General features: G+C 42.2%; 2 protein-coding genes across 2 annotated transcripts in view; one reads left to right on the top strand and one right to left on the bottom strand.

The window, feature by feature from the left end:
• The window catches only part of LOC139420310 (contactin associated protein 2a), a 264,488-nt gene that overhangs the window by 34,626 nt on the left and 212,607 nt on the right, over positions 1-17,255 (bottom strand). The window contains exons 24-25 of the mRNA XM_071170257.1: positions 17,010-17,143; positions 16,648-16,741 (exon numbers count right to left, since the gene is read on the bottom strand). Of these exons, the coding sequence (XP_071026358.1) occupies positions 16,648-16,741; positions 17,010-17,143 (228 nt within the window). The remainder of the gene's footprint in view (positions 1-16,647; positions 16,742-17,009; positions 17,144-17,255) is intronic.
• LOC139420311 (E3 ubiquitin-protein ligase TRIM21-like) lies at positions 9,018-11,563 on the top strand. The gene is made up of 2 exons (XM_071170258.1): positions 9,018-9,144; positions 9,531-11,563. The coding sequence occupies exon 2, from the start codon at positions 9,533-9,535 to the stop codon at positions 11,156-11,158; it is 1,626 nt and encodes a 541-aa protein (XP_071026359.1). The 5' UTR covers positions 9,018-9,144; positions 9,531-9,532; the 3' UTR covers positions 11,159-11,563.

The raw sequence follows: 17,255 nt of genomic DNA on the forward strand, positions 1-17,255 counted from the left end.
ACAAGAGCTGACCGGAGCTGTTATTGGGTGAGAAAAGCGGGATGATGGGGGAAAGGGGGGTAAGAGGGAGGGAGCGATTGGTTGAGGATGAGGAGAAGGACAGGTAGAGGGAGGACAAAGGTTGAGAGAAAGGGATGTGAGTGGTTGATAGAAAGGGGGAGAGGGGACAGTGAGAGGGGAAAAGGGGTGATGAGAGAAGCACTTAAATGGAGGGACGACCAGAGGAGAGAAAGGGTGAAAGGATCAAACAGGGTTACCATGGCAACAAATGGAAGCTTAAGGCAGAACGAGAGAGTAAGAGAGAGCGAGAGAAAAAGAGAAAGAAGGGCATGAGAGGGATGGAGAGAGAGAGAGACTAAAAGGAGGATTGGTAATAATGAGAAACAAAATGATCCTAGCTGTGTTCGTATACCCATACTAACCTACTGTATACTACATACTTAATGAGTATATACTACATAATATGTTCTATTAGTTCATTTTAGTATACTGAAAACAAACAGTATGTTTTCAGTTGAGTGTACTAGCTCTCAGCCTGCCTACCGGAACTTGATGCTGTTGTTATGTAACCTCTTGCTAGCTAGTTAGCATGACAAATGACTAGTTAGACATTTTACGACTTCGGGTGTGTTCTTAAATTCAATCTGGAGTGCCAGAGTACGCTCATACATTCAGAGCATTGTCAGATTGTCCGTTTGTAAATCAAGAGTGTTTCGCTCTCGTAGCACACACTGGACGCTCGGGCCAGGGAGTAGGGTTGATTTGAGCGCCCATGCTAACATTAGCTAGCTTGCTAGCTAGCTTCTTCCAGACACAAATGAGAGAACACCTCCCTCTGGCGATTTGACTCGCCCTAGCAGAGCTGGTTAGGCAGTTTTCATGTTATCCAGAGCATTGGTGACTGCAACTGTGCTGCTGGCAACAATTTAATTACGCTTTTTTGCCCATGTTTACTGACACCGGCCATATTCAAAGAGTGTTGAGCGCTCATAAATTCATTATTCTGCGCTCTGGTACACAGACCAGAGTGCTCTGAAATCGGAGTAGATAACCGGAGCGAATTTAGAAAGCACCCGAATGTCCATTGAGAACGCCCAACGACTATACCATTAGCTAAGCTAAGAATGACGGGCATAATCAAGTCAATAAATGCTGGGTAGTTACTGTAGTTAGATATCATATAGTTTATATACTGGCAAGTTTGATGTATAAGTAGCCAACTAACGTTAGGTAGCTAGCTAACAACATACCGGTACATACTGGATGTAATGATATGCTATGTGGATCGTAAGGAAAGTGTAGCTAACAAATTGTCAGCCAATATAACATGTATGGTAACATATTTGAAAAGTCATTACTTTATTACATTGCTCAACATTTTCTTAACATTCGTCATAATCAGTTAAAGCAATGAATTTGTATCCGCTCTCGTTGTACTGACTGCATATTTTCCGCCATTTTCTTCAAATTTCGAAACGATGTGAAGCCACGCCCATTTCCTGAGGAATTGCATTGTGGGCCCTAATGTACAAAAATACTTCATATTTTGGTGAATTTAGTACGACATCCGGGAACTTTTGACTAACTATATCCATACTATGACCAATAAGCATGCTATATACTCAATTCACCTCACAAATGATATGGTTAGTGCAGTTAGCATGAGTAATCGAACACAGTTCCTTTCTATACTAACCCTTGATGAGTAACACACACACACGCACGCACACAGCCAGTCACGCTCTCACACAATAGAGTGTAACAGACATACCATCGCCTCAAAGAGAACAGAGAGATGCTACTAAAGCACACTGATCAGGGAGAGAGAGAGAGAAACAGAAAGAAAGGGAAAAGAGAGAAGGCTAAAGAGAGGATGGATGAATGTACTGTCTAGGAGGTGGTAACTGCACCTGTCCTTGTAATGCCCTCCTACTGCAGTCTACCTGCCTACACACACACACAATTTACACACCCCTGGGAATATGCAAGGACACACATGCACGCACGCACGCACGCGCAAACAACACACACACACACACACACACACACACACACACACACACACACACACACACACACACACACACGTCACCCATATACAACACACACAACGTCTTCTTCAATGTAGAAAGCCTACATGCTAGTCTCACTTCAACTTCCTTATAAATACACACATGGGCACACACTGCCAGTATAAGGCATACAAAACTCCCACCACAGAAGATCCTAACCCAGCCATACACTATACTGTACCATGACGAAAATAAATGGCAAACAATACCAACGAGGGAATTACCAGACAAATAAAATAAGATTCAAAAACACATTTCAATCAAACCCAATTGAAATTAAATTAATTAAATCAAATTAGAAAATGTCTCTCTCTCTCTCAAGCACGTATGTTCACACGTATGCGCGCGCACACACACACACACACACACACACACACACACACACACACACACACACACACACACACACACACACACACACCTATTTTTCTTGTAGATGAAGGTAACATTACCTGTCAGACTTCTAGTCAGTGTATCTTTGTAGACCCGGTTTCTTTTGTTTAGTTTTTTCTCTCTGACCGAGATCACTGCTGCAGGCGAGTGGTTCTCCTAGCCTTGTTTCCCAGATGTACTTGTTTTCTCTCTCTGCAGTGTCTGTCGTGCTCTCACTGTGCAGCACAGTCCCACCCCCATTCACACACAGAGCCAAGGGAAAGCCTGGTGTCTGGATTATTGTAGATATGGATCAGGAATCCATAGTGTACTAGCCATAGACACATCCACAGGAGGATATGAGAAAAAAGGCAAAAAAGCAGATTGTGACCTCATCTACACACACACGCACACACACACACACACACACACACACACACACACACACACACACACACACACACACACACACACACACACACACACACACACACACACACACACACACACACACACACACACACACACACACACACACACACGCTGAGAGAGACCAGAGTGATATATAAAACAGATGTATCAGTATTAGAGGACACACAGAGATTATATAGACTACAGAACACACTGCCTCAGCAGACACACAGAGATTATATAGACTACAGAACACACTGCCTCAGCAGACACACATAGATTATATAGACTACAGAACACACTGCCTCAGCAGACACACGGAGATTATATAGACTACAGAACACACTGCCTCAGCAGACACACGGAGATTATATAGACTACAGAACACACTGCCTCAGCAGACACACAGAGATTATATAGACTACAGAACACACTGCCTCAGCAGACACACAGAGATTATATAGACTACAGAACACACTGCCTCAGCAGACACACAGAGATTATATAGACTACAGAACACACTGCATCAGCAGACACACAGAGATTATATAGACTACAGAACACACTGCATCAGCAGACACACAGAGATTATATAGACTACAGAACACACTGCCTCAGCAGACACACAGAGATTATATAGACTACAGAACACACTGCCTCAGCAGACACACAGAGATTATATAGACTACAGAACACACTGCCTCAGCAGACACACAGAGATTATATAGACTACAGAACACACTGCCTCAGCAGACACACAGAGATTATATAGACTACAGAATACACTGCCTCAGCAGACACACAGAGATTATATAGACTACAGAACACACTGCCTCAGCAGACACACAGAGATTATATAGACTACAGAATACACTGCCTCAGCAGACACACAGAGATTATATAGACTACAGAACACACTGCATCAGCAGACACACAGAGATTATATAGACTACAGAATACACTGCCTCAGCAGACACACAGAGATTATATAGACTACAGAACACACTGCCTCAGCAGACACACAGAGATTATATAGACTACAGAACACACTGCATCAGCAGACACACAGAGATTATATAGACTACAGAATACACTGCCTCAGCAGACACACAGAGATTATATAGACTACAGAATACACTGCCTCAGCAGACACACAGATATAAACATCACCATCCATTATCAAAATAATTACCTTTAAGGAAATGTCTATTTCAAGCACAGTCTATACAGTACCAGTCAAAAGTTTGGACACACTCATTCAAGGGTTTTTCTTTATTTATACTATTTTCTACATTGTAGAATAATAGTGAAGACATCAACACTATGAAATAACACATATGGAATCATGTAGTAAACAAAAAAGTGTTAAACAAATCAAAATATATTTTAGATTCTTCAAAGAAGCCACCCTTTGCCTTGGTGACAGCTTTGAACACTTATGGCATTCTCTCAACCAGCTTCACCTGGAATGCTTTTCCAACAGTTTTGAAGGAGGCCAGGTCATCTGATGCAACACTCGATCACTCTCCTTCTTGGTCAAATAGCCCTTACACAGCCTGGAGGTGTGTTGGGTCATTGTCCTGTTGAAAAACAGATGATCGTCCCACTAAGCGCAAACCAGATGGGATGGCGTATCGCTGCAGAAAGCTGTGGTAGTCATGCTGGTTAAGTGTGCCTTGAATTCCAAAATAAATCACTGACAGTGTCACCAGCAAAGCACGGTGGGAAACACACACGCAGAGATCATCCGTTCACCTACTCTGAGTCTCACAAAGACACGGCGGTAGGAACCAAAAATCTATAATATGGACTCCTCAGACCAAAGAACATATTTCCACCGGTCTAATGTCCTTTGCTTGTGTTTCTTGGCCCAAGCTTGTCTCTTATTCTTATTGGTGTCCTTTAGTAATGGTTTCTTTGCAGCAAATCGACCATGAAGGCCTGATTCACGCAGTCTCCTCTGAACAGTTGAAGTTGAGATGTGTCTGTTACTGAACTCTGTGAAGCATTTATTTGGGCAGAAATTTCTGATGTGCCGTTAACTGTAATTAACCTATCCTGTGTCGGTCTTCAACAAAATCCAGTTTCATCATCACGCTCGATGGTTTTTGCGACTACACTTGAAGAAACTTTCAAAGTCCTTGAAATGTTTTGTATTGACTGACCTTCATGTCTAAAAGTAATGATGGACTGTGGTTTCTCTATGCGTATTTTAGCTGTTCTTGGCATAATATGGACTTGGTCCTTTACCAAATAGGGCTATCTTCTGTACACCCCCTACCTTGTAACAAAACAACTGATTGGCTCAAACGCATTAAGATGGAAAGAAATTCTACAAATTAACTTTTAACAAGGCACACCTGTTAATTGAAATGCATTCCAGGTGACTACCTCATGAAGCTGGTTGAGAGAATGCCATGAGTGTGCAAAGCTGTCATCAAGGCAAAGGATGGTTACTTTGAAAAATCTATTTTTTTGGTTACTACATGATTCCATGATTGCTATTTCATAGTTTTGATGTAAAAATAAAAATAGTAAAATAAAGAAAAACCCTGGAATGAGGAGGTGTGTCCAAACTTTTGACTAGTAGTGTATATCAGAAGATATCCAACAGTTCTCTGTTTAAAAAAACTTCTTATGGCTGTAGGGGCAGTATTGAGTAGCTTGGATGAAAGGTGCCCAGAGTAAACGGCCTGCTCCTCAGACCCAGTTGCTAATATATGCATATTATTATTAGTATTGGATAGAAAACACTCTGAAGTTTCTAAAACTGTTTGAATGATGTCTGTGAGTATAACAGAACTCATATGGCAGGCAAAAACCTGAGAAGAAATCCAAACAGGAAGTGAGAAATCTGAGGTTGGTCGATTTTCAACCCAGCCCCTATTGAATTCACAGTGGGATATGGATGAAGTTGCACTTCCTAGGGCTTCCACTCAACCGTCTTTAGAAACTTGAATTAGGCTTCTACTGTGTTGTGGGGCTCAATGGGAGCTGAATGAGCCAGGTGTCTGGCAGAGAGCCAGGTCCTGGTCACGCGCAATTCACATGATAGCGACCTGCGTTCCTTGGCTTCTCTACACACAAAGTATTTCTCCGGTTGGAACTTTATTGAAGATTTATGAAAACAACACCTTAAAGATTGATTCCATACTTAGTTTGACAAGTTTCTTCGACCTGTAATATAACTTTTTGAAGTTTTCGTCCGACGTTCGGATGGACCTGCACGAGCGTCTGGATTTGTATACTAAATGCACTAACAAAGTAGCTACTTGGACATAAATAATGGACATTATCAAGTAACAATACTTGAACAAATCAAGTATTTATTGTGGAACTAGGATTCCTGGGAGTGCATTCTGATGAAGATCATCAAAGGTAAGGGAATATTTATAATGTGATTTCTGATTTCTGCTGACTCCAACATGGCGGATAATTTTATTTATTTTCTGAGCGCCGTCTCAGATTATTGCATGGTTTAATTTTTCCGTAAAGTTTTTTTGAAATCTGACACAGCGGTTGCATTAAGGAGAGGTATATCTATAATTCCATGTGTATAACTTGTATTTTCATCAACATTTATGATGAGTATTTCTGTTGAATTGATGTGGCTATGCAAAATCACTGGATGTTTTTGGAATTAGTGAACGTAACACGCCAATGTAAACTCAGATTTTTTTATATAAATATGAACTTTATCAAACAAAACATACATGTATTGGGTAACATGAAGTCCTATGAGGGTCATCTGATGAAGATCATCAAAGGTTAGTGATTCATTTTATCTCTATTTGTGCTTGTGCTGCCATCCTGTTAGAAGGTAACAGATTATTTTATTACAATGGTTAAATTGGATTTTCATTGTGTTCAATGGTGTTATTTGCCCCCTAGTGGAGCTTTCTGGTACTTAGAAAGACTACGCAAACAGGAAGTAGAGAATTTGTTCTGCACGCATAGAAGCAGCTACAAACAACGCTACGGTGCAGGTCTTCAATGTAGTTATTTCTTGTCACGGTCACGCTTCAGCCTTGGAAAATATTTGTTTGTAAGTTCGATTCAAGCATTTAGCTAATGATTATAATCTTGTTATTGATAGAGTTGCTTACATGTCAATGTTGGTTGGTTGCATTTACTCACAAATTGCAATGCCTTTAATGTATGTCGTTAGCTGTATTACTTTGCTCGTGCGTCATGCAAACGAATTGTAAAATATACAATACTGTAGTTTTGTTACTGATGGTTGTACATTATTAGAGTAATGAAAGGAGCCAATTACCATATGAGTAACAATTAGCTATATGGTTTGGCATCATGCCAGATGCATGGTACCTTAGCGCGTGCTTTGTATTTATGCAACTTCAAATGTTTAATGTACAGCTACAGTATGTCAGTGTGAATTGAATACGAAAGTATATTCTTTTCTGTATTTTGCAGTTTCACAACATAAACGTTTTCAATATATTCATTCAAGAAAAGCCACGCCTTGGGAGTTTTATTGAAGACTTAGTTGTTAGCTATCTGTCTAGTTTTGCATGGGAACGCAACTCAAGGGCAGAATAGTGAAAAAACTAATATTTTCCAAGGCTGAAGCGTGACCGTGACAAGAAATAACTACATTGAAGACCTGCACCGTAGCGTTGTTTGTAGCTGCTTCTATGCGTGCAGAACAAATTCTCTACTTCCTGTTTGCGTAGTCTTTCTAAGTACCAGAAAGCTCCACTAGGGGGCAAATAACACCATTGAACACAATGAAAATCCAATTTAACCATTGTAATAAAATAATCTGTTACCTTCTAACAGGATGGCAGCACAGTGCTTTTTGTGACTCCTCTCTTTGGCTGGAAAAATGGCTGGGTTTTTCTGTTAGTTGGTGGTCACCTAACATTTGTGGTGCTTTCGCTGTAAAGCCTATTTGAAATCGGACACTGTGGTGGGATTAACAACAAGATGACCTTTAAAATGGTATAAGATACATGTATGTTTGAGGAATATTAAATATGAGATTTCTGTTGTTTTGAATTTGGCGCCCTGCACTTTCACTGGCTGTTGTCATATCATCCCGTTAACGGGATTGCAGCCCTAAGAAGTTATTAAGTAGAGCCAGACAGTGTGCCAGGGGTCTACCAAAAATAACCAGCCAGAAAGAGACAAATAAAAATCACCTGTGGGAGGAGCAAAACAGTGAGCAGACACTTTCTTCAGTCGATTCATCTGTTGTCCTTTACAAGCTGCTTTTATCTAAATGAACTGACGGTTGATGCATACAGGAATCAAACCCACAGCTCTGATGAAGTTAAACACACCAAGCTCCATCCTAGCCACATTTCCTAGTCATTACAATAGTCATTAGACAGTCATCCAATACAGACCTGTTTCAGACAACAAGCCAAGCTTGCTCTGAATAATCACATAAATAGCCTACACCTGGATTAGGAAAATCAGAGAGAGAAACTGGTTCCTGTCTGTGTGTCCTGACGAGACTGACCATGAAGACCTGGGTTCTGTCATCTGCAGTTGTTTCTAAATATGGATAGTCTTTCTATATCTTGTGTGGTGTTCTAGGCTCATTCAGATTCCGTGTAGGTCAACAGAGCGTCAGCCTGTCTCCACACAACAGATTCAGTCCTAATGACCTGCATGGGTGAATGAGTGAGTGGATGGGCAGTTTGGAGTGCATATAAAAGTCATGTGTCTGTTGTGTTCGAGAGAAGTAACATGCTACTGTTGCTGCTGCTTTGCTGGGGTTGTGTGTGGGGTTCATGGTATTGATATGCATTCCCCCTCTCAAAGGCTTTATGTTTGGAACAGTGAATTAATACAGCATTGTGTATAGGACATGCCAGATCGATTCCGCCTGGGCCTTTATAACTCTAGTGCCTGGTAATTGTTTTACCTTCTATATGATGACTAACATCCACATAATCTGCATTGCTATGGTCTAACTCTCTCTAACATTTGCAGTTTCTCTTTCTCTCTCTACTTTCACCTCCTGCATAATCCTTTATTTTGTATTTTTCTGCGTTTCTATCTGGACATTCTGTGATGTTAACTTCTGGATATGTGCCAGTTCTGAGCAGAGAGGGAGGAAAGGAGGGAGGAAAGAAGATAGTGAAGGAAATAGGGAGTCAGTGAAGGGAGGGGCCTCGTGATGTAATTTTACTGAAGTGAAAGTAAACTAAAGCAGGGAATTGTACATGGAAACAAAGTCTGCTGCTCCTCACAAGGCTAACAACAACACAGCAGCACAGTGTCCAACATTCAACAAGAAAACAGGAAAACTCCCACACAGGTAAGAGAAGTGGACAGGTTTAAACTATTTTCTACCACAGTGGTTTAGTATCAGCTCATACAGTATGACCTAAATACAACTATGCAGCTCATTTGCAATTTTACAGGCATACGAGTGTAAAGTTTAGGAAAAACACAAGTTGGGCACTTACTGTAGCTGGTTATGTATGTAGCTTGGCTGTCAATCAAAACATAGCTAGACTATCAGTCCCATTTTGAGTGTTTGATTAAAACTGTCAACACCCCCACTATTTTGTGGGTGCAAAAGGGATGTTTTCACATCTTTGATGCCAGCTTTGGACCTCTGTCTGTAGTGATGTTTCAGGAAAGCTACTGCTGAGTCCTTCCAGGAAGTCAATTTATGGTGCCTCTGTTTTTGTGTTCCAGACATGGCGTCCCTTAGCAGTCTCTTGTCTGAAGAGCAGATACAGTGCTCTGTCTGTCTGGATGTGTTCACCGAGCCAGTCACTACTCCTTGTGGTCACAACTTCTGCAAGGCCTGTATCAGTGGATACTGGAATAAGCCTGGCCTGTGCCAGTGTCCAATGTGTAAGGACATGTTTTACAGAAGACCTGAGCTCAAAATCAACACAACACTCAGAGATGTTGCAGATCATTTTAAGAGGATGAGAGACAGAGATGAGTCCCTTGCTGAGCCTGGAGACGTGGCCTGTGATGTCTGCACTGGGAGAAAGCACAAGGCCCTGAAGTCTTGTCTGGAATGTCTGACCGCTTTCTGTGAAACTCACCTGCAGCCTCACAACAGAGTTGCAGGCCTGAAGAGACACAAGCTGATCAACCCTGTGGAGAACCTGCAAGACAGGATGTGTAAGAAGCATGACAGACTCCTGGAACTGTTCTGTAGGACTGACCAGACGTGGGTGTGTACGTTCTGCACTGAGACAGACCACAAGACTCACCTCACCGTCCCGCTAGAGGAAGAGTGTGGACAGAGGAAGGCTCAACTGGGGAAGATTGAGGCAGAAGTTCAGCAGATGATCGAGGAGCGACTGCAGAAGGTTCAGGAGATCAAACACTCAGTAAAATTCAGAAAAAGAGCAGCAGAGCGAGAGATAGCAGACAGCATGGAGGTCTTCACTGCTCTGGTGCGCTGCATTGAGAGAAGCCAGGCTGAGTTCATTGAGGTGGTTGAGGAGAAGTTGAAAGCAGCAGAGTGGCAGGCTGAAGGGCTCATTGAAGAGCTGGAGCAGGAAATCACTGAGCTACAGAGGAGATGCTCTGAGTTGGAGCAGCTCTTACACACCAAGGACCACCTCCACCTCCTACAGAGCTCCCCACCCCTCTGTAAGCTTCCTCCCACCAGGAAGTGGTCTCAGAAAAGTGTCCACAGTCGGCTGTGTCTGGGAAATGTAAGGAGAGTTGTGTATCAACTGGAAGATGCTCTTCACAATGAGATGGAGAAGCTGCCTGACATCAAGCTGAAGAGGATGCAGCAGTATGCATTGGATGTAACTCTGGACCCTGATACAGCATTTCCATTCCTCATCCTTGGTAAGAAAAATAGGAAACAAGTGAGATGTGGAGACAAGAGTCAAGAGAATCTCACTAATGATCCAAAGAGATTTAAAAATAGTTTCTCTGTCCTGGGTAAGGAGGGTTTCTCCTCTGGGAGATTCTACTATGAGGTGCAGGTGACGGGGAAGACATGGTGGTGGCTAGGAGTGGCCAGTGAATCCATAGACAGGAAGGAGAGTTTAAACCTGAGCTCTGATGGACTCTGGACTGTGTGGCTGAATGGCGAAAATGGGTATGGAGCCAACAATTACTACCCTGTCCGCCTCTCCCTGAGAGAGAAGCCACAGAAGGTGGGGGTGTTTGTGGATTATGAGAAAGGTCAGGTCTCCTTCTATGATGTGAAAGCCAAGTCTCATATCTACTCCTACTATGGATGCAACTTCACCGAGAAACTGTATCCATATTTCAACCCCTATCTTAGCTGTAGTGGTGAAAACTCAGCCCCACTGGTCATCTCCTCTGTCAATCACAAGCAGTGAAACAAGTTGTCACTAAAATGTCAAATACTCAGCTCAGCAGTTGATTAGTTTGGGGTACTACAGATCAATATTGTTGGGTGTGCATCTCAAACTGTATAAAGTATAATCAATTACCTCCCAAGGACAAAGGTTTTGAAAATGTTCCCTCTGCATTGCAAGTATTGAGAGCAAGACTGATGGTTCTAAGTGATGTCAGAATGATGGTCAGATCTAAATTAAAGAGAGATACAAGTCTACTTTGACACGCTCTTCTGTATATCAAACCAAATTTCATTTCATTTGTCACATGCACCGAATACAGCAAGTGTAGACTTGACCATAAAATGCTTACCTACAAGCCCTTCCCTACGATGCAGAGTTTAAAAAGTGAAAAATAATTCAAAAGAACATAAGAAAAAAATAAAACGAAATAGTAACACAATACTAATAACAAGGCTATATACAAGACGTACCGGCACCGATTCAATATGCAGGGGTATGTGGTAGTTCAGGTAATTGAGGTAATATGTACATGTAGGTAGGGGTAAAAGTGACTATACAATCATGATAGATAATAAACAGAGTAGCAGTAGCGTACGGTGCATTCGGAAAGTATTCAGACCCCTTCCCTTTTTCCACATTTGGTTACGTTACAGCCTTATTCTAAAATGGAATACATTCAATCTACACACAATACCCCATAATGACAAAGCGAAAACTGGTTTTTATACATTTTAGCAAATTTATAAAAAATTTAAACAGAAATACCTTATTTACACAAGTATTCAGATCCTTTGCTATGAGACTCGAAATGGAGCTCAGGTGCATCCTGTTTCCATTGATTATCCTTGAGATGTTTCTACAACCTGGTAAATTCAATTGATTGGACATGACTTGGAAAGGCACACAGCTGTCTATATAAGATCCCACAAAGCCTGAAATGTGGCAAAAGGTCGCAAAGTTCAAGGGGGCCGAATACTTTCGCAAGGCACTGTATATTTAAAAAAAAACTGTTTTTGCTTTGTCATTATGGGTTATTGTGTGTAGATTGATAAGGGAAGAAAACTATTTAATTCATTTCAGAATAAGGCTGTAACATAACAAAATGTGGAAAAGGTCAAGGGGTCTGAATACTTTCCAGATGTATTGTATGTGAAGAGTGTGAAAGAGTGCCTATGTGTGTGTGTGTGTGTCTGTGTGAGAAAGAGAGCGTATGTAGTGTGTATGTGTGTGTCTGTTGGAGTGTAGTATGTGTGAGTGTGTGTGTGTGTGTGTGTGTGTTGGAGTGTAGTATGTGTGAGTAGGTGTGAGTCAGTGTGTGAGTCAGTGTGTGAGTAGGTTTGAGTCAGTGTGTGAGTCAGTGTGTGAGTCAGTGTGTGAGTCAGTGTGTGAGTAGGTTTGAGTCAGTGTGTGAGTCAGTGTGTGAGTCAGTGTATGAGTCAGTGTGAGTCAGTGTGTGAGTCAGTGTGTGAGTCAGTGTGTGAGTCAGTGTGTGAGTCAGTGTGAGTCAGTGTGTGAGTCCGTGTGTGAGTCAGTGTGAGTCAGTGTGTGAGTCAGTGTGGGAGTCAGTGTGAGTCAGTGTGTGAGTCAGTGTGTGAGTCAGTGTGTGAGTAGGTTTGAGTCAGTGTGTGAGTCAGTGTGTGAGTCAGTGTGTGAGTCAGTGTGTGAGTAGGTTTGAGTCAGTGTGTGAGTCAGTGTGTGAGTCAGTGTATGAGTCAGTGTGAGTCAGTGTGTGAGTCAGTGTGTGAGTCAGTGTGTGAGTCAGTGTGAGTCCGTGTGTGAGTCCGTGTGTGAGTCAGTGTGTGAGTAGGTTTGAGTCAGTGTGTGAGTCAGTGTGTGTCAGTGTGTGAGTCAGTGTGCATAGAGCAAATGCAAGAACGCCAGTGCAAAAATTTAAAAGGGGGATCGATGCAAACAGCCATTTGATTAACAGTCTTATGACTTGAGGGTAGAAGCTGTTCAGGAGCCTTTTGGTCCCAAACTTGGCTCTCCAGTACCGCTTGCTGTGCGGTAGCAGAGAGAACAGGGTATGACTTGGGTGGCTGGAGTCTGACAATTTCGAGGGTCTTCCTCTGACACCACCTGGTATATAACACCTAGAAGGCAAGGAGTTCGATCCCAGTGATGTACTGGGTCGTCAGCACTACCCTCTGTAGCACCTTGCAGTTGGATGGGGCCTGTCATGCCAAATAGTGTCCCCGGTTGTATCCTAGGACCAACAATACATACAGTGCCTTGCGAAAGTATTCGGCCCCCTTGAACTTTGCGACCTTTTGCCACATTTCAGGCTTCAAACATAAGATATAAAACTGTATTTTTTTGTGAAGAATCAACAACAAGTGGGACACAATCATGAAGTGGAACGACATTTATTGGATATTTCAAACTTTTTTAACAAATCAAAAACTGAAAAATTGGGCGTGCAAAATTATTCAGCCCCCTTAAGTTAATACTTTGTAGCGCCACCTTTTGCTGCGATTACAGCTGTAAGTCGCTTGGGGTATGTCTCTATCAGTTTTGCACATCGAGAGACTGACATTTTTTCCCATTCCTCCTTGCAAAACAGCTCGTGCTCAGTGAGGTTGGATGGAGAGCATTTGTGAACAGCAGTTTTCAGTTCTTTCCACAGATTCTCGATTGGATTCAGGTCTGGACTTTGACTTGGCCATTCTAACACCTGGATATGTTTATTTTTGAACCATTCCATTGTAGATTTTGCTTTATGTTTTGGATCATTGTCTTGTTGGAAGACAAATCTCCGTCCCAGTCTCAGGTCTTTTGCAGACTCCATCAGGTTTTCTTCCAGAATGGTCCTGTATTTGGCTCCATCCATCTTCCCATCAATTTTAACCATCTTCCCTGTCCCTGCTGAAGAAAAGCAGGCCCAAACCATGATGCTGCCACCACCATGTTTGACAGTGGGGATGGTGTGTTCAGCTGTGTTGCTTTTACGCCAAACATAACGTTTTGCATTGTTGCCAAAAAGTTCAATTTTGGTTTCATCTGACCAGAGCACCTTCTTCCACATGTTTGGTGTGTCTCCCAGGTGGCTTGTGGCAAACTTTAAACAACACTTTTTATGGATATCTTTAAGAAATTGCTTTCTTCTTGCCACTCTTCCATAAAGGCCAGATTTGTGCAATATACGATTGCTTGTTGTCCTATGGACAGAGTCTCCCACCTCAGCTGTAGATCTCTGCAGTTCATCCAGAGTGATCATGGGCCTCTTGGCTGCATCTCTGATCAGTCTTCTCCTTGTATGAGCTGAAAGTTTAGAGGGACGGCCAGGTCTTGGTAGATTTGCAGTGGTCTGATACTCCTTCCATTTCAATATTATCGCTTGCACAGTGCTCATTGGGATGTTTAAAGCTTGGGAAATCTTTTTGTATCCAAATCCGGCTTTAAACTTCTTCACAGCAGTATCTCGGACCTGCCTGGTGTGTTCCTTGTTCTTCATGATGCTCTCTGCGCTTTTAACGGACCTCTGAGACTATCACAGTGCAGTGCATTTATACGGAGACTTGATTACACACAGGTGGATTGTATTTATCATCATTAGTCATTTAGGTCAACATTGGATCATTCAGAGATCCTCACTGAACTTCTGGAGAGAGTTTGCTGCACTGAAAGTAAAGGGGCTGAATAATTTTGCACGCCCAATTTTTCAGTTTTTGATTTGTTAAAAAAGTTTGAAATATCCAATAAATGTCGTTCCACTTCATGATTGTGTCCTACTTGTTGTTGATTCTTCACAAAAAAATACAGTTTTATATCTTTATGTTTGAAGCCTGAAATGTGGCAAAAGGTCGCAAAGTTCAAGGGGGCCGAATACTTTCGCAAGGCACTGTACATATATATTCAACCACAAGGGTGTACCAATGAGCTATGCGAGACAGAAAACAAACGAGGACTACTGAAATGATGTTATTTCAGTGTAGACAAGGGAAGGGCAGGTTAAAATGAAAACATGACAGCCAGACAATCCAGTCTATGAATCATTTGAATGTAGTGGAAATGAGCTGACTTGGTGATCTGTAAGGTAAATAACTTTAATGTGTCGAGCAGGATACATGTTTTCTTTTCCATTTTCGAAACGTAGCATCGTTTAAGACGTGTATTTCATGTTGTCATGTTAACAAGGTACTAAAAAGTAGTTACAATTCATGTTGTCATTTTATTAGCTAAACAAAACGTGTTTTAACAGCCAAACTGTCGTGGAAATCAGCCTTGTTTGCATAGCGATGATGAAAAGAACGTCATTTAGGCTGTATAATGATATCAAAACTATAATCATTAGGTCGTCAAAACCGTTGATATAGTAAAGGACACTAATAGTTTATCGAATCACATTGTGATGTAGAGGGGGACACTATTTGGCCAGGGGACATTATTTGGCATGACAGGCCCATATTGCATATGAGGTCTAAGTTTCGGTTCAACTTTTGTTGTTGTTGAAACCCGTTTGGAAATAAATCCATATTGTGAAATGCATAATTCTGCATGAATTATCTGTTGGAAAGGTGAACTGGCAGAGCAATGGTGACTTTGCCCTTTGTTCTGCCCTTCAGTCCCTGAACGGCAGCTTTGCGTTGCCAGGTGGGGTTGCTGTGGTGTGTGTGTGTGTGTGTGTGCCTACGTCGGTGCATAAATGCTGGGAGTGCTTTGTGTGTATGAGTGTGTGTTACAGGGAAAGCGACATTATCCCCTGTGATATTAGTTGGCTGTACATCGATCAATGGTTCTTGCTGAGAAGTGAACTCAGCTACTCTACCCCACTGATTCCCGCCAGCCCAGGACAGAGCGGAAAAACCAGGAGTCATGGAATACCAAACTAGTGATCGGGATCAAACAAGAAGGAATCTAATACTACGCCAGGGTCGTGTTCAAGAGGGCACAACATTCTGATTGCCGCAGCTAGAAATGTCTTGTATAGAGCTGACATGAATCCCTACAATTCTACAGAGAAGCGTCTGTTCTACATAACATTCCTATCTGGACGTTCTGTAAGGTTGCACCCCACTGAGCATGCTCAGGACTAACACACTACACCAGTAATGCCAGACAACAGATCATATACCGAAGCAAAATATATCTATTGAACATCATGTTACAGAAACCAAAGCAGACAATCATTTTTGAAATCTATAATATGTCTCGCAACATTAGGCTGCATCACATCCAACCGTGATTGGGAGTCCCATAGGGAGGCGCACAATTGGCCCAGCGTCGTCCGGGTTTGTCCGGGCCGTCATTGTAAATAAGAATATTTTCTTAACTAACTTGCCTAGTTAAAAAAAGGTAAAAAATATATCTATATTTTTAAATCAGACCTTCTCCTTCATGACTGTCATGGTGAAATATGAAATACTGTCTTCTAGTTCCCTCTGGTGGGCACACAGCATAACTACAACAAGTCTGCACTCTTCTGCTGGTGCTCTCTGTATAGGCCTATTGTCTCTACCAGGGCCAAGCAGACCTGTCAAACACACATTTGAGGTGCCTGTACTCACCAAATACTTTCCCCAAGAACAATGTCTTGACCAGGTTGAACTGTGTGTCTGATGCCTCTGGGAGAGAGTAACTGACAGGGGGGTAGTGGTCCAACTAGAGGGGGAGAGTGAGAGAAGGAGAGGAAGAGAGAGAAGATCATGATACTAACCATTGGTGGTTTTCTATAGTTAATCATCAGCATCAACTGTGTTCAAACAGGCCTACTCATATCCATGAAGCATCAAGCCATTGTCAATCATTCAAGTCCTGAGACTATTGAAGGCTTTTGTCTCCCTCTTGTGGTTCAAAATTGACATGTCTGAAATCGTCACAGAAGATGCTTTGACGGCGGAGAAAAAGGTTGGTTTGTGTGTGTGTGTACCTGTATGGTGATAGTCCTGTTGCTTCTGGACATGTTGATGGTGTGTGGCTGTCCGTTGGCTAGGTTACGCTGGTCTACGTCTACGGTGAACGGCTCCTTGAGTCCGCCTAAGTTATACCGCACCTGGAGAGTTCCTACACGCACACACACACAAATGCAGAGACCTGCATTTGAAACGTACCTGAGAAGCGAAGAGCAGCAGAGCCGATGTGTGTCTGTGAGTGTGTGTTATGCGTTGTGTCAGTG

This window comes from Oncorhynchus clarkii, chromosome 11, assembly GCF_045791955.1.
Source record: "Oncorhynchus clarkii lewisi isolate Uvic-CL-2024 chromosome 11, UVic_Ocla_1.0, whole genome shotgun sequence".
NCBI classification, from domain to species: domain Eukaryota; kingdom Metazoa; phylum Chordata; class Actinopteri; order Salmoniformes; family Salmonidae; genus Oncorhynchus; species Oncorhynchus clarkii.

Excerpts from the sequence above, each read along its gene's own strand:
- LOC139420311 (XM_071170258.1), top strand. The coding sequence starts at position 9,533 with ATGGCGTCCCTTAGCAGTCTCTTGTCTGAAGAGCAGATACAGTGCTCT.